Genomic DNA, 24159 nt, shown 5'->3' with positions numbered 1-24159 from the left:
ATTTTTATCTTATAGTCTAGAAGCGCAAGCTCTAAGCAATTTACATGTTAAATAAGGGAATCTTTGATTTTTAATCTAGAATGATTTTGACACCCTAGCCAATCGCATTCGGGCCATCAACCCGACTCATAAAAAGGTAATGTTTTTGCACGGCACGACGATATGCATTTGCTAATTCACATGAGGATGAGTCCATCGTGACGGAATCGAACACTGAAGAAAAGTTCATGAATTGTTATTGTAAGCATCGCTGCTGCCAAAATGAAAAGATGATCGGACAATTCATGCAACAATGGATGATGAAAGAGGTGGAACTTTTCTTAATCTCCCAAAAGAAAACGGGAGGAGGAAGGGAGAGAAAGAGAGAGAGAGAAAAGGGGGGCAAAAACAGGTGCGGTGCACGTCAGCCTACTCCAATCCCGAAGTCCTGAGAAAATATTGGGTACCCTAACAGTGCCACGTCATTCGTGCTCTGAACCATTCATTGCGCGACACGTGTCCGGATGTCAGTCCACGTCGTCCACCTCTCCGTTTCAGAGGTTCTGTCTCTCTCCTCTCTCTTCTCACGAATAAATAGGGGCGGGCTCGGCTTGGCTCGGCTCGGCTCGCTGCAGAAGAAAAGACAGGTCATGACTCCCGCCCAAAAGATTTCTCTCTCCTCAGTTAAATTTTCTGCAATTTTCTCTCTCTCACTTTCTCTCTCCTCGCAGAAGAACAAACAGAGAACGATCGAGACCTGCGTTTTCTCTCTCCCTCCGCATCCGCCGGTTGCTTCCATCGCTCCCACGCTCTCTCCCCTCCGCATCCGCTGGTTGCTTCCATCGCTCCCACGCTGAGGCCGACACCGCCGACGCTCCTCCTCCTCCCTCTCGCGACGTTCGCTCTGCTCTCTCTCTTCCCCCCTCCGCGAAGTCGTGCCTTGCTTCCAACGAAACGCGACGCCGACGGTCCTCCACCTCCGCCGGTTGCCTCCGTCGGTGTCGGAGTTCGTCGCCCCCGTCTCCTCCGCCTCTGCCTACACGCCCGACGCCAACGCGTCGAACCACGACGGCGAAAATGGAGGAGAGAAACGACGAAGCAGAAGACGGAGACGAAGAAGCAGAAGCGCGCGCGTTCGGGGTTCTGGACATGGGTCGTCGCGTCGGTCGCATTCCGGCTCGCCCTCGTCTATCTCCCAGGAACCTCCGCCTATCCACCCGCCCCGAGGTCGCCACCCCTCTCACCAGCATTCGCCGCCGTAACGCCAGAATGATGGTGGCGAGGGACGACTTCGTGGAGGCGGACAACGCGGAGGCCATCATCTCCAGGATCGAGCACAAGTCCCGCAAGATCGAGAGCTTGCTCAAGCAGTAAACTTCCCCTCCTCGATCCCTCTCTTGCCGCCTTTCCGTCCGCGATTTCGCCGGATTGACTTTGAGCTGACCCACCTCCGCATTTCCTCGTGTTTTGTTTCGTTGCGTGCAGGTCGAAGCTGGTGGATGCTCTCAAGACCGCCCTCGAAGGCCTTTCTCTCTCCACTCAATGGCCTCATCTCATCTCAGGGCTCCATTCTCTCGGCGACTCCTTCCTAAATCGCGCTCTCTCCCGACGACCAATTTCGCTCGCCTCTCTCACGACCTCCTCGCTTTTGGCGGTTCTTCCCTCGCGGTTCGGTGAGGTCTCGGGTATGCTCTCGTGCTGCGTCTCTTCTTCCTTGCTCAGCAACACCGTACTGCCTCTCTCTCTGAGTGTGACTCTCTGTGCATTCTTTCATCCATGAGGCAAGCATTTCGACTAGGGTTCAGGGGTTTCGCCTGAACCCTAGTCGAAATGCTTGCAAGGGAGATTATTGAGCAGGGAAGTGAATATTACTGATGGAAAACCATGAGGTCTTGAGAATTTGCCTTCAACAAAGAGCAAGGTCTTGAGAATCTGCTTCGTTTGGGTCAAGATGGCGGGGCTTTGCAGCCGCACAAATCCGCGGTCTCACGCTATATGGTCCGGGCTTGTAGCTCCATCGACGGCAGAAGTAAGGTCTACAGAGAACTCGGTCCGTCTCCCTCGCCTAATTCCATTATGTTGGTCTTTCTCAAATGCTTTCACGTGGGTAGTTCTTCTTTTAGTCAGATTAAGATGGAGTGCTCGGTTCATTTGCAAATGCACAAGATGATAGATGGTTCTTGCTTTTTTGAGAAGTTCTTTGACATGTTGTTTTAGACTGCTTGTGAAGAAATCCAGACCGGTTCGTGGTAAAATGAAAAAGAAAGAGTGAACTTTTCCGGATTTTATTGGTCATACAATCATGTCTTTCGCGTAAAATTTGAAGTCAGTAAGTATCTTTTGATCTTTCTCATGAGACCTCTCGCTTCACATTAGGTGAACTCCCATGCGTGAGTGGTTCTTGCTTTTTAAGTTATCACCCCTGTTTTGGGGACTTGACCATTTAGCATTCATTTTTTCTGTAGAAAAATTCTGGTGCAAGCATCGGTGAAGTCGTGTTGCCTAATAATGACCCGGCCAAAATTGAGGCAATGACATTTCACGAACTATGTAGCCCTTTTGTTTTTTGATAAAGCTATCTAGACTTTTGTTCTGGAGTCATTATTCACCATATCATGGATCAATTCTACAACCTATAAAGGTTTTCCGATAGACTTACCATTTTTATTCTGTTGCAATATTGTTTCATCTTTTACTCAAATTTGTGCTTGCTGTTGGCAATACAGGAACTTGAAAAGTCGAAGCCCGTGATTTTGACTGGCGATCTGAATTGTGCCCATCAAGAAATAGACATTTATGATCCTGCGGTAAGGGAAACAATCAATGTGCCTTTTCTGCCTTTTATTGACCAGGTGCATTAATAATTTGCATGAGCTTTTTAACTGTCACAGGACAATGTCCTGGCCACACCATATGCCTCCACCCCACTTAAAAGGAGGGGAAAAACCCCAAAACAGAGAAGAGGACTGTAATCAGGCTTTTCCTCCATACAACTGAATTTTGTTTTGGGTTTTTGTTGGGGGAGAGGGGAAGGGGGTGTGTTTGGGGTTTTGTGTTGGGGTTGATAAAAATCACAATTCAGGCTGTTTGGCATCCCGAAATAGAAGTTCTTAATACGTCTAATGTTTCTTATTTCTGTCATTAATCTGATTGTCATGAGACTCCAGGGAAATAAAAGAAGTGCTAAATTTACAATTGAAGAAGGGGAATCTTTTGAGACCAACTTCCTGTTGAGGGGCTTTGTTGATACCTTTAGAAGACAGTATCCTCATGCTGTTGGTTATACTTATTGGGGTTATCGGCATGGTGGGAGGAAGACAAATAAAGGTATACATAGATCTACTTGATGGAACATTATATATCTAATGTTACACTTCTCTCCTGTGATGGTGATAATATGAGCAATGACAAGCTTTTGCTTTTTATTGAGTCATTATGCATATCGTTGTCTAATCAGATGAAGCATATCCTCTTGCAATCTACAGGGTGGCGGCTCGATTATTTTCTTGTTTCAGAATCTATAGCAGACAAAGTTCATGACTCGTACATCCTTCCTAATATCACCGGTAGTGATCATAGTCCTATTGGCCTGGTTCTCAAGCTTTAGTTCTGTCATCTCTTTTAGGATCTTGGTGAGTGGATTCTGTGAAGGTAGTCTGGCAGCATCATCCTAGATGCTATTTGCTGAAAAGTATTGAGCTTTTATTGTCATTGTCATTCATGTTGAAGCCACTAGCAAGGGAAAGTTTTTTTGATGAAATTTGCTTAGCAAAGGAGGCAAAGAAAAGAAGGACGAGACGAGGGGGCTGACTGTATTTACTTTGTCTGGGCCCTGTGGAGTGATCTGGGTTTTTCTAGGTTATTTTACAAGGCATCTTTTGGAGGAAGAGTTATGATGGAACATTGAAATCACTTTCGAAAAAATCTGTGCAAGTTTTTGAACATACATTCTGATGCTGAAGTTGGTAGGGGAAAAATGCTGAAATACTGAGTGCAAATTGTAGGTACAACCGTTCTGGTTCGCAATTCAATCTGATTATCTGGTGGATGTTTTTTTTTTCATTTAAAAGGAAGTCTGGAAAGACAGTTGTCTACAACCGTCTGCTGCTCAAGTCTTTTAAGGAGTAAGGCTGGGCGTACAATGACTTATCATGCTTGCGTCTTGTTTTTAGAGAACCTCAAAGGAGCACGTATCAGCAATATGTCATTTTTGGCTCTTGAATTTTGTACATGATGAACGTGGTAGACTTGAAGATGGTGATGTTCCCATAATTAGGTGCGAAAAGTTGGCAATGTTTTAGACAAATGTAATTAGCGAGTTTCATTTATTTATGGAATCCTCCAGCTGCACAAGTGTATTACTGTTTGCTTGATTCCTTGACAACTACGAAGGCTCCTAGAATTTGTCTTTGCATGATAAGGGAAATTTGCTTGGAATTGTTATGTTGGTTATACCAGGAAGTCCCAGCAAACTTCACAAAGGCCAGGATAAAGCCTGAACTGCTAATTATTATCATCATCCATCGACATGTTTTTTCCATCCTTAAACTTTTATCTATATCAATGAACTGCAATTGCTTCTTCATAAATCCTGAACTGCTTATTATTGATTCTTTCTTGGTTATTCATGCTCATAACGTGAACTTATCATGCCCACTGACTTCATAAACCATTCTTAGTTATTCATGCTCATAATGTGAACTTATTATGGCCACGGACTTCATAAACCAAGTGAGAAGACGTAGGCCGAAGCTCGAAGGGAACAGTAACATTGAGAAACGAATCTACCTCATGCGTTTAATTGGCATGCCTGTTCCTCACACCAAATCAAACATTGGGATGTAATCAAACATTGGGATGTTAACATGTAAACTTAATTATTCCGAATTCTGTGAATGCATGTCTTATACATACTCATCAAACTTTGAGCGATGTTTGGTGTGATTAGAATTACTTATTGCTTTATCCCAACACCGTGACTCTGTGGCCTATGATGGCTCTATTGTCTTGGGGAGCGTTGAAGCTCGACAGTCAGAATTACTAAAGATCGTGAACCGGCAAAGAAGCTCAACTACCTGGACATACTGGTAACTTCATATGCCTAGTTCATGACAATAGTCATGATCTCGAGTAGTTTACACACGCGTGATGGGAATTTGATCAGATTACCTTCAATTTTTTAGCTAAAATCTCTTGGTGCCCCCAGTCAAAATGCCTACCAAAGGGTCACTTTCTATTTTCCCAACTTATGGTTTTGTCAACAAAATAAATTTCAGGCGTAGATAAGTGTATGACGAAGGAACAATTGTCTTGTTTTTAACATAAAAATAAACTTCAAGGGTTAAAACTTTGGGACGAAGAACCAACGCAGAGAAATAAATTAATAGAGCGAAATTGGGAAAAACTGCTTTACTATGGAGGCATGTCATTTGAGAGTCTCATCTGGATATGAGCTCCAATCAGAGGTTCTATATTACCGTCCAAAACAGAATACAGGTCAGGCGTTTCAACACCACTTCTTACATCTTTCACATGCTTGCGAGGGTAAAGAACGTATCTTCGGACCTTGTCTCACCATATGTCGAACACATTTTCTTTCTTGAAGCCATTTATGCCTGGAACTCCTACATCGCTAGCTGCGACAAGAAGTTTAGCCTTCAACCGGTTGAGGGCCTTAATCTTATTTGCAAAAATGCTCTTTTCACCTGGGATAAAAATTTTGAGATCTTATTTCTCAATCACAAAATGTCGTACTAGACAGGCAATCATGAACGTGTGTTCAGGAACAGGCATTTGCTTCTTTGTAAAGTCAAAACCGGATTGCAGAAACCATTGGTAAACAAATTTGAGTTGGAAGGTCAACCCTAACAAATAAGGGAATAGACAACTCATAACCCGAAGATTGGACGACAAAACCAGTAGGAACATGCTGAATAACAACTCCAGATTGGCCTTCAATGACTTTTACTTCAGGCAATGATGATGGGCACAAGATTAGCAAATCCTCCTCACTAATTTTAGGTCAGGGGCCGAACCACAGAACAGAGGAATTATGTCGACAGCTGCTAGGCTAACCTGCAAATTTTGAGTACTAAAATGAGGAACTGACAGGAATTTAGGGGCCAATAATGTAGCAGAACAGAAACACATTACACAGAAAAGGCATTGGCCAGCCAAACAACAAAACCAACTGGTCAATAAAAATATCTACCTTTAATCTCAGTTAACCATGGTAAAATTAGAAGACAATGCTCAATTTGCTGGTCATGAGACCATAGTTGCATGATGAGCCTGAAGGTCAAAGTAAAATACATGTTAAGCGTACATGCATAAGGCAAACAATAGATGCCATCAAATCCTATCTACTTAATAACCAGTCATTTATGTTCACAGCCATAAGAACATTCAAGTACTTTGACGATGACCTCAAGACAATTTTTGTTGTATACCATCTTGTCAGTTTAGACTAACTCAAGTACCAATAGCGATAAAGAAACACCCCCAGAGCATTTGCATATAATTCTTCAAGGAGAGTTAGATAATGCTCTAAGCCAGTCTTAAGCATTGACAAGCCAATAAGTCATATTTGCAGTATCCATAGAATGAGATAGGTTTCGAGTGCTGATGAAAAGAAGGAACATGTTCTCCAACCAGAAAGAAAAGTATCGTGCTATCAAGCACAATTTATCTGGTCAAATGACACTGTTATGGACATGAAGGAATTTTAAATACATTACTGCAGGGAGACTGGGGAAAACAGCATGCAATTGTCTTGTATGATCATTATATGCCAAAATTCAGAGTGAGAAGAACACACGAGACGAATGAACATGGTACTATTTTTTTTCTGGCTGAGTTGTGAAGACTATGGCAAGCCAATAGAGTATGGCACCTTGGTGAAAATGGAATCTAAACCAGAATCCTGTAGAAACAAAATTATTCTACTCCTGCTTGAAACCGGCCTTGAGATCAAGCTAACCCCAAAAGTTGTCAAGTTAATTCCTCTCCTTCCAATCACTCAGAACAAAAATACCATTAGATCAACCTACTCAGAAGTCTTAGGGATTTGATCTAGAAAGGAGATCTTTTAGGATTAGATTGCATGACTTGGCACTCAATACAACCAACAAAGAAGCAGCCAATAAGGACTTTGTCGATAAAATTGATGAAATGCCTTGTCTAGAATTCAGGGAAAGCTACACGTCATCATAGTTTTGAGACAATCTGAACCAGGAGTTGCTTCTGCTACTCTAGATCCACAACCACCCCAAGCATTAACACATATAACCCCAGGACAGGAGCAACTATCATTGAGCATATCTTACCATCTATTCCAAATTGACAACCTTACCTGCCCTCCTTTATCCTCTCCAGTCTATCATTCTTATACTTCGTTTAGAAGGCAAGGATGGGATGAAAATGGAAAGAAAATTTAAATTTCTGTCCTCTCTGTGCCAAAGTTTCAAACTTTACCCCAATTTTCCTTCCCCTCCCCTCCTTCCCATACAAAGCATTGGTACCGATCCTTGGGAAGAGGCAACTAGAATGCCTAATACAAATCACATTGTAGCAATAAAGAAAGTCCAGCTTCGTCTGAGCATAGCCTCTAAAAGGGCTTTTCTTTGGGAATAGGAATCCCTATACACTCTAACTTGACTGCCTTGCATAGTTTAACAAGGTTTGTTCCTTCAAAAATGGGGTGTCAACAAATACGTAGAGCAATCACAAGTAGCATAATTCAGTGAATTCACAATACAACAACACAAACATTTTAACAAGGCCTTAAATAGATAGACTATGATCAGCCAAAGCATACAATTAATAGTAGTTACTGGCGCAACCTATTCTTCATAAGCAAAATTGAGAAACTGATAACCTAAACCAAAGTGGTAGGCTATTCCTTTACAAAGTTATGTTCAAATTTCATAAATGGTAATTCTTCCAAGATCACTTCATTAGTTTGTGTTATTCTCACCCAATTATTTGTAGGTTTGAACACCAGAAATAAGAAAATGAATATCAAACTAAGTTGTTGGGGTAAAAAAAACATGCCAGCCCTGATGACACAGATAAACTAATGAACTGAAGAGACAGTTTGCTGTTTCTAGTCATTACATCACCCATGAATTCTTGATCTTTATTAAATATCTCTACCAAAAGCTGCAGCCACAACAAACGGCTCAATAATTAAGCCCTTCACAACCGATAATCATTAGGCATAATCGTCACTACCCAATGAGCCCATGATCCTTATGTTAATCTGTATCAAGGGACTACAGGAGTACTCAAATGTCCCATTGAAAGAACAAGACAGTTGAGTGAAAAGATTAAGCCCTTCACAAACCCCCCACACACAGTGGCATTTCGACATTGATATCACTTGTGCCTTCAAGCGCTACAAACTTAATGGAAACAAGAAAACCATCCCCTGTGCCTTAAATTGCTACCATCACTCCAAACATTTCAATTCCACAGTAAGGATTACTAAGCAAACACGAAGCAATAAATCCGAACAAGCATCGACAACAGACGGGTACAGAAAACAGGGAAAAGACAGCGCAACACTCACTTCATGAGGATGTTGTAGTACTCGGGATCCAGAGAAGAGAACAAGGTGTCCAGATCCTTCATCGCCATTATCGCTCTGTGCACCACTATCCAGTTCGTCGACTGCAAAGACCACGACTTCACCACCCGGAAAGATCTACCGATACAAGCAGCAAAAACCCACCAAAAAACAGGGCAAACCTTGCATCGCTCGTCCCGCGTGTTCGGAGGCAATCCTTCGAGGGCGGTCTTGAGAGCGTCCACCAGCTTCGACCTGCACGCGACGAAACGAAACACGAGGAAATGCGGAGGTGGGTTAGCTCAAAATCAATCCGGCGAAATCGCGGACGGAAAGGCGGCAAGAGAGGGATCGAGGAGGGGAAGTTTACTGCTTGAGCAAGCTCTCGATCTTGCGGGACTTGTGCTCGATCCTGGAGATTATGGCCTCCGCGTTGTCCGCCTCCACGAAGTTGTCCGTCACCACCATCATTCTGGCGTTACGGCGGCGAATGCTGGTGAGAGGGGTGGCGACCTCGGGGCGGGTGGACAGGCGGAGGTTCCTGGGAGATAGACGAGGGCGAGCCGGAACGCGACCGACGCGACGACCCATGTCCAGAACCCCGAACGCGCGCGCTTCTGCTTCTTCGTCTCCGTCTTCTGCTTCGTCATTTCTCTCTCCTCCATTTTCGCCGTCGTGGTTCGACGCGTTGGCGTCGGGCGCGTAGGCAGAGGCGGAGGAGATGGGGGCGACGGACTCCGACACCGACGGAGGCAACCGGCGGAGGTGGAGGACCGTCGGCGTCGCGTTTCGCTGGAAGCAAGGCACGACTTCGCGGAGGGGGGAAGAGAGAGAGCAGAGCGAACGTCGCGAGAGGGAGGAGGAGGAGCGTCGGCGGTGTCGGCCTCAGCGTGGGAGCGATGGAAGCAACCAGCGGATGCGGAGGGGAGAGAGCGTGGGAGCGATGGAAGCAACCGGCGGATGCGGAGGGGAGAGAGAGAACGCAGGTCTCGATCGTTCTCTGTTTGTTCTTCTGCGAGGAGAGAGAAAGTGAGAGAGAAAAATTGCAGAAAATTTAACTGAGGAGAGAAAATCTTTTGGGCGGGAGTCATGACCTGTCTTTTCTTCTGCAGCGAGTCGAGCCGAGCCAAACCGAGCCCGCCCCTATTTATTCGTGAGAAGAGAGAGGAGAGAGACAGAACCTCTGAAACGGAGAGGTGGACGACGTGGACTGACATCCGGACACGTGTCGCGCAATGAATGGTTCAGAGCACGAATGACGTGGCACTGTTAGGGTACCCAATATTTTCTCCGAAGTCCTCCTCCACCGGAAGTGGGTTCCACGTCATCACACGCCCCCCATAGAAACAAAAAATAAAAAATAAAAAAATATATATAGGGGAAAAGACACGAGAAAAAGAAATAAATAAAGAAAAGAAAAGCACATCATCGATTCATCATCGTCCAATTCGATGCCCACCATGAAAACGACAATCACCCAACCAAAAACAAAAAGCATCGAAATTCCCTCCTCCCCCTCCTTTCTCGCCCGCCCCCATGATCGCGTCTCAGTTTCGCCGCGTCTCGCCAGCAATTATTTCCCCCTTCCCCGCGCGGGCCCCACCTCGACCGATACCTTCAACTCTCACTTCCCGATTCCGCAGCACCTTAAAAAAAATAATAATAAAAAAAGAAAGAAAGCAGAGATTTTTGCAAGCTCCCGGGTTTACCTACGTAAGCGACTCAACCGAGGGGGCAATCAAATAATAATCGCAACCACAATAATTATATCGTTATCGGTCGAATAATAAAATCTCGATTTTCTTTTGATGTTGGGGCGTGAGGGAGGCTGCACCAAAGCGTCACCAATTACGAAATTTGCAAAAACGATAAAAGAATTTTTTATTTTTATTTTATTTGTATGAAAAGGGTGGTGGAGTGCGAGATTCCAGTGGCCCCTTCGATCAGGGGGCGTGCGCCCTCTCGGAATCAATTGGGGATATTCAACCCTTGTATTATTTTATCCCACCCGATCCCTCCGTCTCGTCTAAACGTCCCTTTGACTCCCACAAAACAAAACCAAGTATATGTATCCACGCATGCGATACTCGAAAACGATGATTTTGGATTACTTTAGTCTGGTCTGTCCAACTGGGATGGAAGGAGAGGGGAAAAAAAAAAGGCGACTCCACGGGGGTAGAATTCGTCGTTGAAGTGTATGACGTCGTCATGATTAAAGTCGGGATGTAATAAAAATTATCGTATTTCGTGTTCGGTCCCCACCCAACACAGGATAAGGTCGGAGAAAGAGGAAGTATGGCCTAGAGAAAATTAGTTTCTGAAGGAGGTGAGATGGAGGTGGATATAAAGTTTATATCGATGCTCCTAGAACGTCACAGTTAACGTAACTCTCCAACTTTTTCCCCTTTTTAGGCACTCGGAAGTGTATAATCACAATCTAGCACATATGGCATCAAAGGAATGCATGCGAAAATATAAAACCATGCAATTTTCATTTCCTTCTTATTTATATACTTTTGGCGACCTAAATCAAGTACACTAAGATCAGCCAAAAATATTACTATTTCGGATTGTACCAAAATTTCCATTAATTATATCACTTCGACCATGATATTGTCTATCTACAAGGTTGTCTAACGTGTTCAAACCGCACTCGCTGGTCTTTTAAAAAATGCTCTCCTCATCCTCCTGCCCTCGTCCTCCTCGACCTCGCTGTTTCCATCATCGTCACTGCCTGAGAGTGGAGTGATCCCACCAGATGCCCGCCGATCCATGCGTAGATGGCAACGTCCGAGAGTGGGAGTGTCCCCATCAGACGCTCACCAATCCATGCGTAGATGGCAACGAACCCAATTAGTACTGGGCCCAATGGTAGGCCCTATAGTTTAGAGTAAAAAGTAAAAGACGAAAATACCCTATAGTTTAGAGTAAATGTGTCAAATGGATATAAATTCGGGTTTTTTTGTGTCATGAAAAAAGATTGGGGTGAATGTGTTACGGTTAGCAAAGTTTGGGGTTTTTCATATAAAAAAAAAAGTTCGAGGTAAATTTGTCATTTTGGGCAAAATTTAAGATTTTTGGTGGCTTTTTCCCAAATATATAAGATAGTTATGATATCAACTTGCTTGAGAACCTTTTCTAAAATCAACATAGCAAGTGAAAAACGTTTCCTTTGAAATCAGCAAACAAGCAAAGCTTAAATAAAATCTGAAAATGTCAATGATCATATTTGCTGTGAATTAGTTGTCACCATCCTCCAGGGAATCTTGTTACCCCTCGAGCATCTCACACCTATCCGGTATTGCGAGGACATTTGGGGAAACTGTGTTACACCCCCTAGGCGTCCAAAGGAACTCAATTATCCCTTCAAGCATCCCTATTACAACTTGGGGTATTGTTGTCCCAAGGACCAACGACATTTCCAATAACACACTCATACCATGGTGCAGCAATTTAATAATTCAATTTAAACATGCCATCCATTGAGTTAATGTACAGAAATAGTTTGGTGTCCACCATCAACTATCCTTCGTAAGCCAGAGAAATGATAGAAAACATTTAATCGGCGGTACTAGTTCAAAAGGATGGGTTACAAAAGAGAGTTCATCCAAAATTGATAGAAAAAGGATAACTCGCCTGTTTATAGAAATCAAGGGCATTCATCAAGTAAATTAGATCAAAAAATCGTGAAACTTTAACATGACGTGGATGAGACTCTGGGAAACGTTTTTCAATGAAGAACTCAAGACCAGTTTGGCTTGTATAGGTCCTAATAATTTTATATAAATCATGTAAAAACAAGGTAAAGTTCCATGATAAAATAGATTCGAGAGTCAACTCTTTCTCCTCTATAGCTCTCTAATTTAAGTCAAAAGTCTACTAAACTCCTCCTCCCTAGCTCTAAGGTTTGTGTTGAAGTTTCACGAAAGTGGCAAGAGAGTGCAAGCACTGTATTTTTTGGAATTGCGAAAGTGAATCACGATACTTTCTCTCTTTTACTAAATTTAGCATTCATTAGCTGATCTATCTCATCGATGTTGTTGGTATTCGTTTACATTTTTTGTTATAGTTGAAATTGTAGCTCCGAAATGCTGAATGAGCTTATTTGCTATAGATCATACAATAATCCTAGATTGATTTATAAAGATCATTTGTTATTTCTATAACAATGAATCACGAGAAATTCTTACCTTACCACATTTGTTTATAAGAATGGACATGGCAGGATATGTAAGTATTCAGTTTTAATACTGATTCAAATAATAGGATATAGTAAAATTCATGAATTTTTTTATCATACTCTATCTAGTCCTATTATAATGTATCGTGGCTTTGCGTCTCTCTGATCGACACCCTATTATGATATATCGTAGCTTTGCGTCGTCTCTCTGATCGACACGAATCGCCGCCAAAAAACTTACTCGAGTGGCTGCAATTTAGTGCTCCATGAGAGCTTGCATAGATGTAGAAGTCAGTGCTGCAAGCGAGGGCCTACCACATGTTTCGAGTGCCTCTTGATTCGGCTACCAATAGGCCTAGATTTGGGCCTGGCCCGTTCTGCTTGGAGATAAAAACATGTTCACTAAGGAAAGAAGTGATAAAAACTTGTCGCTCAATTAAGTCGGTGAATGAAGTAGTAACTAGGTTGATGGACTAAAGTCCTCCCATCCAATCCGCATTAAGAAGGAACAAGGAAACCGGGCCGTGTCCATTGGTGAGCTGACGGCGATATACTATGTTATCTGAGCACCTAAGCACACGTCTTGGCTTCTACAAATCAGGGACGCCGCGCCCCCGATGTTATTGGAGATCATCATGTACATCAAAGGGTACGAACATGTACTCATGCCAACGTAATGCACATAATAACTAGACTACTTAGTTAAGATTACACAGGATGGATATGTTTTAGATGACGCATGCTAGATTCTCCGAGTGTACCTAAGTTGAAATAAACCCAGCACAGAAGCAGCAGCTCTTTCTTTGGCTGATCCAACTCACCCGCCATTCTCGGTGGGACTAGGAGGTGAAGGCTTTGGTATGAATGGCATGAGAGGAGTGCCGTGGTCGATTGGTCCAGGCCTTATCGACGCCTTTGAGCTTGGAACCGGATCGACTGGGCCATAATCCTCCAGATTTGCTTTCCCAGTGTTCTCCTTCGCGTGAGTGCTAGGAATATGCCAATCTTCCTGCAATTCGACGTAACAGAAGAAACTTTGTAACCATCTTGCACAAATAAAAAATTCAATCGGGGTGTTCTAATGGGAAAAGAAATTATTATAAGTTCGGCTGCATAATCAACTCAGGCAATGTACCTTCAGCTTCCGGCATCTTGGTCTGTTGGCCAAACTGCCAGCACCAGCAAAATCAACTCCACCTGTAATTAAGTAAGTGTCGCCTGTGGATCAGTGACCGGGGCACAAGAGATTTAAATCCGTGCTGCAAAGTTTGCTAGATATTGGTTCTGGTAAGTGGCCGATTTCTCTGTAGACAGATACATCATTCTGGCCTCGAACAGTTAAAACTAAAGAGATCATTCTTGACTAATGCCATGCCCTAGGGATACATTTGTTGCAGTAAATAAAAAAAGGGGTTCATCATAGCATTATCTGCATGTGATGAGCAATTCAAATGTCGCAGTTGATATCCTGGATACGAACAAGACATTTGTTTTTCCATGATCCTGGCAGAAAAGAACTGCTCCGGACCGAAACAGGACCAGTTATGGAACCATTCCCTAGTTGTAACGCGACATGCAACTGCAACGTGCTCTTTCTTGTTATACCAACAAAGTTGCATGACATACGAACGATCAGAAAGTCTTTCAGGGACCGCAGAATCACCCTACCCCAGTTCGTTAGTCTGGTGTTCTTTTTTTGCTATCAAGATGACGAGTTACCCTCAATTCCAGTCCCAAAGAAATTAAAAGGGCAGGACATGCAGAGTAAAAGTCCCCCGAAATTAGGAAGTCTGGAAACACCAAGAATCAGAGCAAGAAAACCCCAAGAAATATATACAACAGTATGTGAATAAGAGACGCATCTCTAGGCCCAAAATTTGAAAAAACAGATGAATCTAACAGCACGCTTTATGGCGAAAGACTCGGATTTTACTTACCGGTGGATGACAGACCCAAGAAAGTCAAAGCTGCCCCAACGAGAAAGAAGACACACCAGAAGCTTGAAAGCCTCATTGCTGTTACGGTGCCTTTCGAGAAGTCAAAACCAAGCAAATCCTCCTCCTGGATACCGAAAACCCAGATCAGAAAACTTTCCTCTTCCTCAGCAAAGGACTCAAGATTCTAGAGAGCAAGAGAACACCATTAGAATCGGTGGAGCCTTTTCTCTGATGGTTTTAAAGACGCCACCATGTTCTCGAGTGTGCGCGTGTCTGTCGTTATGCAATCAAAGCGAGGCACGCTGTGTTTACGCCGCTTGTGGTCCGAGCTCAGGTGACGGAGAGAGTGAAGAAGGCAACAATGAGAAGGTCCATGCATGGGGACGCATTAAATGTCGGTCGCCACCTGGCGACAGAAAGAAGCAGAGGTTGCAGGACCAGAGCAGGAGAGACTTGAATTCCGCTGCAGATGGGCGCGGTGGAATGCGAGCCGTTCGGGGCCCGGGCACCTCTTGGGACGCCAACAGCGACTACTCATTTTGAATTATTTAAGGCACAAGGCGGTAAACGTACAATAAAGGTATAGATAAGATGAATTAGAGTGACTAATCATCAAGGGGGTGTAGCTCATATGGTAGAGCGCTCGCTTCGCATGCGAGAGGCACGGGGTTCGATTCCCCGCACCTCCACTACCATCTTCGTTTCTTTGTCACCCCATTGTGAATCTTTTTTGACCTTCTTTTTTACACGTCCTCGAATTGTAATTTTGAGTTGCGTTGCGAGAATTGAATGCCCAAAGACAAATTAATAAATGACAGAAGCGAACATGGATCCGGATTGATCTAAGATATCATCTCCTGCAGTAAGAGTTTCCACTTTCTGCGCAGATCTCTCGGGGATCTTTGAGGAAACAGTGCAGCGCTGGCTCTGTTTGATGTTTCCCCATTTGCGAAGGTTATCATAACAAGACAAAGCTGCCTCTCTTTTCTTCGGCCCCTCCAGTTATGTTTTTAAACGAGCCAGGGACAGAAGAACATAGCGCCAAGAGTCTCATAATCCCGGCTAACATTGCGTATCGGTTGTGCTTGTCCCTGAACCAAATTAGCACTCTGGAGACGGCATTCCAAACGGAGAACCATCATCGGCTAGACGTGTTCTTGCTATTGATCTTGGGCAGAGCAGAGCAAAGGCACGGACCGCAGAGAGAGCAGGTCGAATTTGCAATGCCCGTGGCCCCTGAAGGAAGGGGAAAGCGATCTATTGAATTTAGTCATGCGATGAGCGCCATCACTGTCCAAGGCAAAGCTTTTGCCGATATCTGAGGACTGACACCATAGTCTCAGCCTACGAATCTAAACTCGAGACTCACTCGCCGCGCACTTACCCTTTTGACATTGTATGTCAAGTAGCATATTCTGGTTACGGGAGTCCAGATGTTGCTATCCTAATTTTGATCTGACAGGATTTGCCCTTAGCCAGTTTGTTTTCATTCCTTGAATCTCTACCATCAGTTCATAATGATCCTCGAGACCAAGTCCCAAGAGCGCCGCGCATTCAATGACCAAGAGCAGCAAAAGAGTATTCCTGCTTTCTCACAGAAGGCATTCATTAAGCCAGACCGCAGCCAAAATCATGACCACAAACATGACCTTAAATAGACCAAAAGGTAAGTACCGATGCAAGAAACAAAAGAATGTAGTTAACGTTCTATAATTAGCTCAAATGTCAGATGATTACTATCCCCGACTACCCGACTATAAGACAGGTAACTCTTAGTTCAGAGCCCTTCCACACATGAGGAAACCAGCTGGCTGCTGCAAGGGCTACTCCTCAAGCAAGACATCAGAAGATTTTTATTCATCTCCACCGAGCCATCACCGGCACTGCAACACAGAAGCAAAGGTATGACTTTTGTTAAACTACTCAACGAAATGCAGAGGAAAACAATCGCTGCTCTAGAAATATAAATGCACAGGATTTGCCCCATCACATACTCATGGCGCAACCAAACTCTTACAAATATGAGAAGGTCTAGAAAACTTTGCTAATGCAACAGGTGTATCAAAGTTCGCCAAGACAAATCTCACTAATTAGATTAGAGAAGATTTGATTCCATAAATAGATCCTAAAGCATCGGGTAGGGAGAATCATGAAGGACCACCTCAACCCAAGTGATCCAGACTCACTTTTTCACTGGCAATCTACAGTAATGCAGCCAAAATACAGAGTAAGGGGAATAATAACCACGAAAGACTTTTTACATGGAATTTCTATTTAGTGGTGAACTGATTATTGGCAAATGGCAATGGAAGTCACAAGCATATGACGTGACAAGATTACACGAAAGGCCGCTCTTTTGGAACAGAAACCTGGCCAGGAAAGAAAAGAACTACCTTGATGAAACCGATTTCCTTAGCGTTGCTGCGGAAGCACTGCCGGCAGCACATCAGCCCGTACTTCCTGATCAAACCATGAGGGTTCCCACACACTCGACTGCGGAAAACCACAGAATGTTAAAAGAGTTCAGGCAATGCACCTACATCCCCTACACGTGCATTATCTCATATCGCCACCAAAAACCATCGAAGCAAATATATACGGCAGAAACCGACACAAAATTGGAACTTTAGATTACCCAACCGAATGAAGAAGCCCTAAGTCTTCCCTATCAAGTTCACGGCGACCTAACTATCCCGAGAAACCCCATGTTAGTCATGAAAAAGCAACACCACGTCGCTGGTTCGGCTTGACGAATGCACCACAAGGACCCGATTCGGATTCTCTTCCTCTTTTGAGCTTTTCGAGAATCGATCGACCACCACGCCACAAGGGGAACAGACATGCCATCGCAATCCTCGTCCCGGAACAAGATGCAATGAACCGATCGGACAGCTCGATTCGGTTCTCATTCGCGAATATTTTGCTTGCTATCGACATCGCGCGCGCGCGCGACACAGACCCAGAAAGGCAAAAGAGATCAACGTACCAAGCGCGAGAACCGGGACCGTAGTTCTTCGGATGCGAGTTCGACACGTTCGAGTGCCCCCATTCCTTTCTCCCTTCCCGCCCTGTAAAACCCTAGTTCGTTCAACCGGCGTTCGAATACCTCGGACTTTGCAGCCGGAAGAGACGACACAGAGAACCGCCACAAAACGGGAAAATTGCAATTTGCCCCCCTTACTTTTAGCCCCTTCTCCATTTGAGCCCTACGTTTCTTAATCAGACTTAGCTCTTGATTATGAATTATCAATAAGCCTTGCGATCTTATTTGATTGATCATGCATTGGTTATGAATTATCGACAAGTTAGCTTTGTTAAACATACCTAATGCTAAATAGGAAAACATTTGACCTTTGAACCCATTCCATCGTCCGTATCACAAGAATAAACGGTACTTTAAACATTGTAATTTTTTCATTATCTAATCAATGAAGAAGTGTATATGGCACCTTCCACCAAAATTGTCTATGTACATAGTTTCGTGCACCATGGAATGGAAATGCCACGAAGCATGCTAAGTTATAACATATTATAGACACTATTGTCTTGATGTTACGTTTGGGATGGCGGAATGGAATGGAATGGAATAGAATAGAATGATAATTTATCTTTTCATTTGGTAAACTGTGCAAATGAAAATGGAATAAATATTAATGTATTTGGTTGCAAGAATCCTTTTGTGGGAATGGAACAAATTGGGAATTTTAATTAACTTAATTTCTAAAGTAGTAGAATAGGTATAATCAAATTATTAAGATTGAATAGTGTGCAAGTTTGCATTTCTTGAACACAATGTATAGTTTATAAATTTTTTAACATTAACATGATAAGCATATTGATTAAACATTATTAAAACTATGCATATAGTGTAATCCAAAGTAACGTATATATCTTAAATTTCGATTGATGTCAGCAGACGTCTCAAATTCGTTCTCCTCTCTTCACTCATTCACGGGTTTCTTTCTTCGTATGGTCAGGATCTCAGCAGTTGTTTTGCACATGGATCACGCACATCGAATTCCTTTCTTCCTATCCTCCTTGGATTTCTACAATCTTTCCCCTGTAAATGCTCGCCACACCTCACGATCAAGTGGACCAGGCACATTTTCTTAACTTTAGATTGACCAAACTCATCAAGCAATCTGCCGGTCGAGATCGAGACGGGAGGGAATGGCGGATCTGGTGGTTGAGACATCAAAGCACCTACCGAAGGTGGTCGTTTTCAACTGAGATCATCAGCTTCCAAATAAGACAGCCGATAACTACCACAACAGCTTCCAGATGTCTATTCCATACATCACGATGTGCGCCTTGTCAGTTTCTTAAGACAGGTATTTCATTGTAATTGGCTGATCAAATGATAAATTTGGCTCATCATGCAATTATCGCCGACTAACAGACCCAGAAAAGAAAAATATAGCCGACTGAGACAATGAAGTCAATCAGTGAATTCGGGTGACGATCGTCCCTGCCTGCCGACCTTTCCTCGGAATCAATCAGACGAGTCAAAATGCATCCTGAAGGGGCCGTTCACCTAGTAGCTGATCAGAGTAATGCATCCCCATAATATAGCAAACTTCCAAAAGAAACGGTTGCTTTCGACCGGTAATTACACTGACTTCTTCGGTTAATAATGTTGCAATAGTGATATGGCCGACCGACCACCTAAACAAAGCCGACAAACTTGTTTGGCTTTTCGGAGCATCGGCGACACTCCTGGTATGTAATCTACTGTCTATGACAATTAGTATTGCCAGAGCCTTCGACAGAGACCCGCTCGACACAAACATGTTTTTAAGCAAATCTTCAATAACTTAAGCATCAACTCTTAAGGAAAACCCCAGCCAAAAAGATAGTAGGACTCCTAAGAGGCATTAGTGATGGGAAAAATGCTAACGCTGTTCCTTGGCTTGGTTTGGTGTCTCGGCAACGGCGACTGGCAATGCCTTTTCAAGCATATGACCAAAGCAAGAACTCAAGTAGGAGAAGCAAAGAGAGAGAAAAGAGTAGATGAGGCACCAGTCTAGTAATATACACGTAAATAGTAGATTATATTCTCCCATTTAGTACAAGCAAGGGAGTATATACGGAGCTATAACTTAATTCATAGAAGCCCAGGCATAGCGAGTAGGGAACAGAGGAACGGATCAAATCCATCCGGGAGGCACTTTTGATATCTACAAATGGCTTGTTTGATGGTGAGAAGAAACTCCGGTATATGGGAGGGATCCTCTCTTATTTTCTAGTTGGCCGCTTCTCTGTTCGGATATACTTCACCAGTGTGCAATCAGAAAGCTTGCGAGCAAGTGATTCAGGCATATCAATCAGAAGCTGCGGTGAAGGCATGGAGCACACCGAGCCCATCCAAAAATACTCCAGAACGATCTTTCCTTGATCCGCCTGGAGGACTGGGAAATCTCCCGCTCGTTTCTCTCCAACATCTCCCACATCACATGCACATCATCATACTCGCACCTCCTCACGTCATGTTGCAGCTTCAGGTGTCCTATATTTCCCCAAAGAAAAGGTGTCAAAACCTAAAAGTAACCATGCTTGAATCAAACAGATAACTAAGCAATGATGCAGAATCTGGCGTGTCTGACAAAAAGAAAATGGTAAGGGAGATTTGATTTGCAAAACATAAAAGAGTGACGTAGCTAAAAGGAATCAACAGACGATCATCAAAGAACATAAGGCAAGTGGAAGCACTCGATACGACACGGTCCTTCCATGAGTTCAAATTCAGCTAACTTGGTTCAAACGATGTTTTTGGCAGATCCCCATTTTTGCCACTCATTTACATTAGTCTCCTTGTAAGCTTAGCTTTTGCCAATAAAATCAGGAAAACAAAACGGAAAGAAAAAGAAAATCCTACTCAAGGCAGAATGGAAGCAAAACGAAAGCATCACGCCATAACAAATCATCGTGGCCTTCAACGCACAGCAAGTAGCAAAATGAAAAAAGCGCAAGTAAGCGATGTCTTCTTTCCTATCAATAGTAAAATAACCATGCTGCTTGTTGCTATCATCATTTAATTCACTCAACACAAGAAAAATCACGAATTAACAACTGCAGTACTAATCAGCACAAAGCTGACGCTCTCTGAGAAGTGAGAACAGAACATCCAACTTCTAAAAGATTTAGCCAAAACAAAAATGAAGGAGACAATATTTTCAACAGGGAGATGCACTAGTATCGTCACACGAAAAAGAAGAGGAAAAGAAAAAAAAAGAAAAGAGGGCGAGATATCGTCAGGGTCGCCCTTTTCTAATCGGGACCATAGCTGACAGAAAATTTCTGATAGAAGAAGGGTTAAAACATGAACATTGAATCAGAAAGCGCGAGGAAAACGAGAGACCAAGAAACAATTTTTGTGAAGCAGAACGAGGTTGGTTATCAACAACAATAACAATCTCCAACTGGGTATAACCCTAAAACGAATCCGCTAAATACCTTGTTTAGCCATCAGCCGACAGCATCCCCTAATCGAACAATGTTAATCAAACCAGGGAAAATAATTATAGGATGCAGGAACAAGAAAAAACAAACGATCTACTTTGATCTACAATCCCTCCATACACACTAGATTTCGCCAATCGGGTCGCCGAAATTTCACAGAAGGAACAGACCCAAAACAGCAGACGCTCAATGCTCCGACACCCATTTCCGGGAGAAGAAGAACAGAATCAAGAAGAGATCAGAATCAAAACCGCGAAGACATCTCAAGCCAGGCGACATTACCGCTCTTGCGAATTCCGAGGCGCGCGGCGACGCCGAGCCAGACATTCTTGAGAGGGTGCTTGAATCTGCCCCACAACCGCATTCTCGTCCCGCGACGGCGCAAAGGGTCGCCGGAAAAAAACGTCCTCCTCCGGCGACGGAGGAGAGAAACAGAGACAGAGAGGGTGGGGAAGGCGAGGGAGAGAGAGTCTTCTTCGCTTGCCAAAAACAAATACGGCAAGGCCCGACGAGGCCAGGAGATTATACGCGTGCAAACCTGAGGACCGTAGGCGTCAACGAAAATTTGCCTAAATTAGAAGAAAGCAAAAAGAGAAATTTGTTCGAGGGAGATGCCTCTGTCTACGCTTGCAGATCGACTGACGACGCTGAGGCCACGATCTTCTCCCCCGCTTCTCTCTCTCTCTCTCTCTCTCTCTCTCTACCTGAAGGAGTTCTTGGTGAGGAGAGAGAGGGAGAGAAGATGGGTTGTGTCGGTTCGCCACTCGACGAGGAGATCGCGGGGCTCGGTTGGCCGCCGCGTGTCGGCCGTTGCGGTGGTGGGACTCGCCTCGATTGGGACTTCCTTTCGGCTGGGGATGTCGACGGTTGACTCGATCGGCTCGCCCCACGTGTGTGGCTGCCGGGTCCGATCGTACGCCTGGAAAATGTTGGAGGTACTCGGAATTTTTATAAGACAAATTTCTTATATTAGAAACATTGAATAATCATGTCGATTTTTTTTATATATATTTCTTAAGATTAAGCATATATCTCATTTGATTGTATATGATTGATATATTATACCTTAAATAATCATCTTATAAAACTTATAAATAAATCGATGTATTATTCATTAAATATATATAAATTTCTTGACCTTATCTTCTTCTTTATTTTTAACTGAGAAATTTCAATAACACCACGTCGAATTCACATACATTTGCTTTTTTTTTTCTTTATCTTTTTCTAAATATTTTATGTTATGGGGTCATTTTCTTTACTTAAGTCATTCTTGATCAAGACATGCTCAAGAACTTTAGGGCTAGCATGTTTGTATTCTTTTTTCTGTTCAAGAACATATTTTTCTGTTTTTTTGTTTAGGGAGTGAACAAAAAAGAATAGAAATGCGTTTGTTTGCGTTTTGTTCAAAATCTGTTTTTTGTTCCCAACAAAATTAAAACGGAAATAAGAAACAAAAAAAGTTATTTTTTTGTTCTAAACACTTTTAAATAACAAATTTTCTCTCTCCTCTCTTCTTCTCCTCTTTTTTTTTTCTTCTTTTCTTTTTCTTTTTTATTTGGCTAGTCGCCGGCCTCGGCCATAGCCGACAACCTCGCCGGAGCGTCGCTAGCTCTCGGTGAGGCGAGCGCTCTCGGCCTCACCTTGGGGGCGAGCTCGAGCTCGCTAGGGTTGGCAATGCTTAGCCTTGCTAGATTTGGGGCGAGGCCAAGCTCACCCAACCAAGGCGGGCCGAGCCTCGCCCACGACGGCGACGGTTGGCCTCGCCTTGGCTGGGTGTGCTCGGGTTCACCCGGATCCGTGAGGCAAAGCCCTCGTCGGCCTATTGTCGGCAATGGCCGAAGCCACGATCGGCCAAAAGAAGAAAAAAGAAAAAGAAAAAAGAAATAAAATAAAAATATTTAAAAATTAAAAGAAACAAAAAAAAAAAAAAAGACAAATTTACCAAACATGTTTCTATTTGTTTTGTATTCCTGAAATAAATTTACCAAACGCGTCTTTTTGGTTAAAAATTATTTCTTGTAACAAAAATAAAATTTTTTTTTTATTTCTGTTTCTTATAACACTTTTTAAACAAAAACACAAATAAATGCGCCCTTATAAAATTGTTCAAGTGGTATGTGCGTTTATCTTTCTTACCGAACATTTAAGTTTCAATCATGATAGCATTCTTTCATGCCCTACACTTGGCACCCTTTGGGTATGTGGGGCAATGGGCTGCCACACCCGATGTAGGGCTTACATGTGTTGAAGAATTCTAGAACATAACCTCTCTCGATGTCGCCTGGCTTCCGTTAGAATGATGATGCCCACGTACTTTTTCATCCCGAATAAAGTAATATGTAACTTAATGATGGGTTTCTTAGTTCAAATTTCGTATTCTGATTCTTAAAATTAACAATTTATGATACTCAACCATATATATCTAGCTTGTTTGTTCTTTATTATCTATTATTTTTTGATAAATTTACTTCAAATTAATTTTTTGACCGCTAAAAATAATAAATCGGTACACTCATGATAAATTTAGCCATCATTAATTTTCGTTAAATTGAATTAATCTTACCAAAAACTACAAAATCGATACACTTATAACAAATGGAGGGTGAAAACCCCAATATAATATACTGGCTTGGGTCTACCGACTCTCACTCCACCATTGCCAGCCTTTTGCAACGATAGGCGAGGGACTTGTAAACCACGCTAATTTGCTAGTTTTGTTGTCTTCTCTTAAAAATTTAGTTTAATGTTTTTTAATTTGATTTAATTTATGTTTACATAAAATATTAAAATGGACCAAATTACTTTTTGAGTTATCTGTCTTGTTTTAGCCACATTAGCACCATGTAGGAGAGAGAAAATAATAAGAAAAAAATCAGGGCAACATTTTTCGTTGCCCAAATTGGACGGAATTAATAGAATGGCTTGATTGTATTAATTTGTCAAGTTTATGACTTAATTACACTTTTATGACAAGTTTTAAAATTTATCAACCATGTATCCTAATATTCTAAAACCGCTGAAATACCCAACAATGT

General features: G+C 42.9%; 3 protein-coding genes, 1 long non-coding RNA gene and 1 other non-coding gene across 9 annotated transcripts; 2 read left to right on the top strand and 3 right to left on the bottom strand.

Annotated features, from left to right (window-relative positions):
* The first annotated feature begins 1069 nt into the window (after positions 1-1069).
* On the top strand, positions 1070-4440 carry LOC104422019 (DNA-(apurinic or apyrimidinic site) endonuclease, chloroplastic). 3 transcript variants are annotated; one of them, XR_005551884.1, is made up of 6 exons: positions 1070-1349; positions 1465-2029; positions 2445-2620; positions 2706-2786; positions 3147-3306; positions 3465-4440. XR_005551884.1 is itself a non-coding variant. In XM_039314994.1 (6 exons), exons 2-6 carry the CDS (start codon positions 1931-1933, stop codon positions 3584-3586), a joined length of 525 nt encoding a protein of 174 aa, XP_039170928.1. In that variant the 5' UTR covers positions 1070-1349; positions 1465-1930; the 3' UTR covers positions 3587-4440. The 3 variants fall into 3 exon arrangements, 2 of the variants coding, with proteins under 2 accessions (XP_039170928.1, XP_039170929.1); XM_039314994.1 differs by having other exon boundaries at positions 2445-2507; XM_039314995.1 differs by lacking the exon at positions 2445-2620.
* A 933-nt stretch (positions 4441-5373) lies between these two features.
* Positions 5374-9843, bottom strand: LOC104423641 (actin-related protein 2/3 complex subunit 5A). 3 transcript variants are annotated; one of them, XM_039315087.1, is made up of 6 exons: positions 9727-9843; positions 8916-9557; positions 8728-8800; positions 8549-8649; positions 6191-6270; positions 5374-6054 (listed from the first exon to the last, which is right to left on the bottom strand). In XM_039315087.1, exons 2-6 carry the CDS (start codon positions 9134-9136, stop codon positions 6050-6052), a joined length of 480 nt encoding a protein of 159 aa, XP_039171021.1. In that variant the 5' UTR covers positions 9137-9557; positions 9727-9843; the 3' UTR covers positions 5374-6049. The 3 variants fall into 3 exon arrangements, with proteins under 3 accessions (XP_039171021.1, XP_039171022.1, XP_039171023.1); XM_039315088.1 differs by lacking the exons at positions 6191-6270; positions 9727-9843 and having other exon boundaries at positions 8733-8800; positions 8916-9607; XM_039315089.1 differs by lacking the exons at positions 6191-6270; positions 9727-9843 and having other exon boundaries at positions 8916-9605.
* Positions 9844-13343: 3500 nt separating this feature from the next.
* On the bottom strand, positions 13344-15068 carry LOC104447818. The gene is made up of 4 exons (XM_010061545.3): positions 14866-15068; positions 14663-14786; positions 13861-13922; positions 13344-13734 (listed from the first exon to the last, which is right to left on the bottom strand). The coding sequence occupies exons 1-4, from the start codon at positions 14866-14868 to the stop codon at positions 13543-13545; spliced, it is 381 nt and encodes a 126-aa protein (XP_010059847.1). The 5' UTR covers positions 14869-15068; the 3' UTR covers positions 13344-13542.
* Positions 15069-15278: 210 nt separating this feature from the next.
* Positions 15279-15351, top strand: TRNAA-CGC. The gene has a single exon. It is a non-coding gene; the product is annotated as a tRNA-Ala (tRNA).
* Positions 15352-16249: 898 nt separating this feature from the next.
* On the bottom strand, positions 16250-17819 carry LOC104447819. The gene is made up of 3 exons (XR_726140.3): positions 17649-17819; positions 17056-17155; positions 16250-16545 (listed from the first exon to the last, which is right to left on the bottom strand). It is a non-coding gene; the product is annotated as an uncharacterized LOC104447819 (long non-coding RNA).
* Positions 17820-24159: the final 6340 nt, after the last annotated feature.

This window comes from Eucalyptus grandis, chromosome 6 (genome assembly GCF_016545825.1).
Source record: "Eucalyptus grandis isolate ANBG69807.140 chromosome 6, ASM1654582v1, whole genome shotgun sequence".
In the NCBI taxonomy this organism is placed as follows: Eukaryota; Viridiplantae; Streptophyta; class Magnoliopsida; order Myrtales; family Myrtaceae; genus Eucalyptus; species Eucalyptus grandis.
The sequence above is the reverse complement of the archived record's forward strand: the minus strand, read 5'-3'. Positions and strand labels throughout refer to the sequence as shown.

Excerpts from the sequence above, each read along its gene's own strand:
- LOC104422019 (XM_039314994.1), top strand. The coding sequence starts at position 1,931 with ATGGCGGGGCTTTGCAGCCGCACAAATCCGCGGTCTCACGCTATATGG. Across the intron at positions 2,508-2,705 it reads ATGACCCGGCCAAAATTGAG|GAACTTGAAAAGTCGAAGCC; the intron begins GCAATGACATTT and ends TTGGCAATACAG. Across the intron at positions 3,307-3,464 it reads TGGGAGGAAGACAAATAAAG|GGTGGCGGCTCGATTATTTT; the intron begins GTATACATAGAT and ends TGCAATCTACAG.
- LOC104423641 (XM_039315087.1), bottom strand. The coding sequence starts at position 9,136 with ATGGGTCGTCGCGTCGGTCGCGTTCCGGCTCGCCCTCGTCTATCTCCC. Across the intron at positions 8,801-8,915 it reads ATCGAGAGCTTGCTCAAGCA|GTCGAAGCTGGTGGACGCTC; the intron begins GTAAACTTCCCC and ends CGTCGCGTGCAG. Across the intron at positions 8,650-8,727 it reads CGCGGGACGAGCGATGCAAG|TCGACGAACTGGATAGTGGT; the intron begins GTTTGCCCTGTT and ends TGGTCTTTGCAG.
- LOC104447818 (XM_010061545.3), bottom strand. Across the intron at positions 13,923-14,662 it reads CTTGGGTCTGTCATCCACCG|GTGGAGTTGATTTTGCTGGT; the intron begins GTAAGTAAAATC and ends ACTTAATTACAG. Across the intron at positions 13,735-13,860 it reads CAAGATGCCGGAAGCTGAAG|GAAGATTGGCATATTCCTAG; the intron begins GTACATTGCCTG and ends GTCGAATTGCAG.